This window comes from Nestor notabilis, unplaced genomic scaffold, assembly GCF_000696875.1.
Source record: "Nestor notabilis isolate BGI_N333 unplaced genomic scaffold, ASM69687v1 scaffold27422, whole genome shotgun sequence".
NCBI classification, from domain to species: domain Eukaryota; kingdom Metazoa; phylum Chordata; class Aves; order Psittaciformes; family Psittacidae; genus Nestor; species Nestor notabilis.
This window is the reverse complement of record NW_009918276.1, coordinates 1-1,359: the sequence shown is the minus strand read 5'-3', so window position 1 is coordinate 1,359 and position 1,359 is coordinate 1. Positions and strand designations below refer to the sequence as shown.

The 1,359-nt window shown below is 62.7% G+C and overlaps 1 protein-coding gene across 1 annotated transcript; it reads right to left on the bottom strand.

The window, feature by feature from the left end:
- Positions 1 to 233: 233 nt before the first annotated feature.
- On the bottom strand, positions 234 to 1,253 carry LOC104401907 (calcium/calmodulin-dependent 3',5'-cyclic nucleotide phosphodiesterase 1B-like). The gene is made up of 4 exons (XM_010009638.1): positions 1,188 to 1,253; positions 835 to 951; positions 613 to 753; positions 234 to 338 (listed from the first exon to the last, which is right to left on the bottom strand). The coding sequence occupies exons 1-4, from the start codon at positions 1,251 to 1,253 to the stop codon at positions 234 to 236; spliced, it is 429 nt and encodes a 142-aa protein (XP_010007940.1).
- Positions 1,254 to 1,359: the final 106 nt, after the last annotated feature.

Sequence of the window (1,359 nt, the reverse complement as noted above, 5' to 3'; positions counted from 1 at the left end):
ATGATGCCAGCGCAGTTGTATCCATGGCCCTGGATGCCCCCAAGATGCCAGCACATCTGTATCATGCCCGTATCAGTGACACTGGGTGTCCCCAGGGTGCTACTCAGTCCTTTCCATGCCCATAGCATGTCCCCAGCCCTGATCATGCCATGCCACCCGTGCCACGCCATGTCATCCCGTGCCCCCCATGCCATGCCACCCGTGCCACCCATGCCATGCCACCCGTGCCACCCTCACTTGGTCTGGATGTGGAAGCTGTTGGTGGTGCCCGTGTGCTCGTAGTCGTGGATGGCAGCAGCGAAGATGATGGCCAGGACCTCGATCTCCGTCAGGTAGTGCTGGGGGGGACACACACGTGTGTGACACGCCACAAGCGTGTGCAGGCGTGTGTGGACACGTGTGACAGGGACAACAGGACACGTGTGTGCGTGCCGGGGGTCACCCCATGTGTCACCCTGTTCCCTACCCATCATCCTGGCGCCGTTGCCATGGTGGTACCATCTCCATGGCAACAAGCATCGCTTGGACCAGCATGGCCAGGACACCCATGGGACACCATGGAACCCCCATTAGAGCCCATAGGACACCCATGGGACCCCGGTGGGACCATACCAACATGCCAGTGCGGACCAGGAAGCAGTGGACAGTCTGGGTGACATCGGCAGCGTGGACCTGGTTGTGGTAGGGATTCCGGTACTTCCCGTAGCCCGTTTCCAGAGCATCCAGCAGCGTGTTCAGGAAGACAGCCGGGATCTGGGGCACGGATACATGGGTGCTCATGGGTGTAAAGCCCCCAGCACCCATGGGTGGGCATGGGCACGGGCATGGGCGCACCTTGAAGCGGCTGTTGAGGTTGTGTCGGGTGAGGAGCTCGAAGACGATGGTCCTCAGGGAGTGCTCCTCCGTCATCTGGTTCAGCGTGAAGACGTCGAAGCACCACACGTCGAGGCTCTGGGGGGGACACGGGGGCATCACCCCAGTGCTGGCTGAGCGCCGGGGGGGCAGGATATCCCACGGGATGCTCAGCAAGGCTTTGGGAAGCCCAGGGATGCTGAGCCAAGCCCGGCCATGCCAGGCAATCCCAAAGGATGCCCACCCATGCCCAGCAGCACCGGCTGCCACCTCCCATGGGACAACCCTGGGCATCCTCAGGGTATCGGGGTGGCCCCCCCATCACCCCCCAGTACCTTCAGGCAGTTGAGGACGGAGCTGGAGTAACTGGGCCCCACGGCCGTGTACAACCGGCGAAACATCCTGCAAGGGAAGGGGTGATGTGGGTGCTGGGGGCAAAGCTGGGTGCTGGGGGACCCACTTAGGTGCTGGGGGACAAACCCTGGGGGCAGGAGACAGCCCTTGGTG

Bases quoted from the DNA above. Each gene is read 5' to 3' on its own strand.
- LOC104401907 (XM_010009638.1), bottom strand. From the start codon at position 1,253: ATGTTTCGCCGGTTGTACACGGCCGTGGGGCCCAGTTACTCCAGCTCC. The intron at 952-1,187 runs GTACTGGGGGGT...TGTCCCCCCCAG, and splicing joins CCGTCCTCAACTGCCTGAAG to AGCCTCGACGTGTGGTGCTT. The intron at 339-612 runs GTATGGTCCCAC...TGTCCCCCCCAG, and splicing joins TGGTCCGCACTGGCATGTTG to CACTACCTGACGGAGATCGA.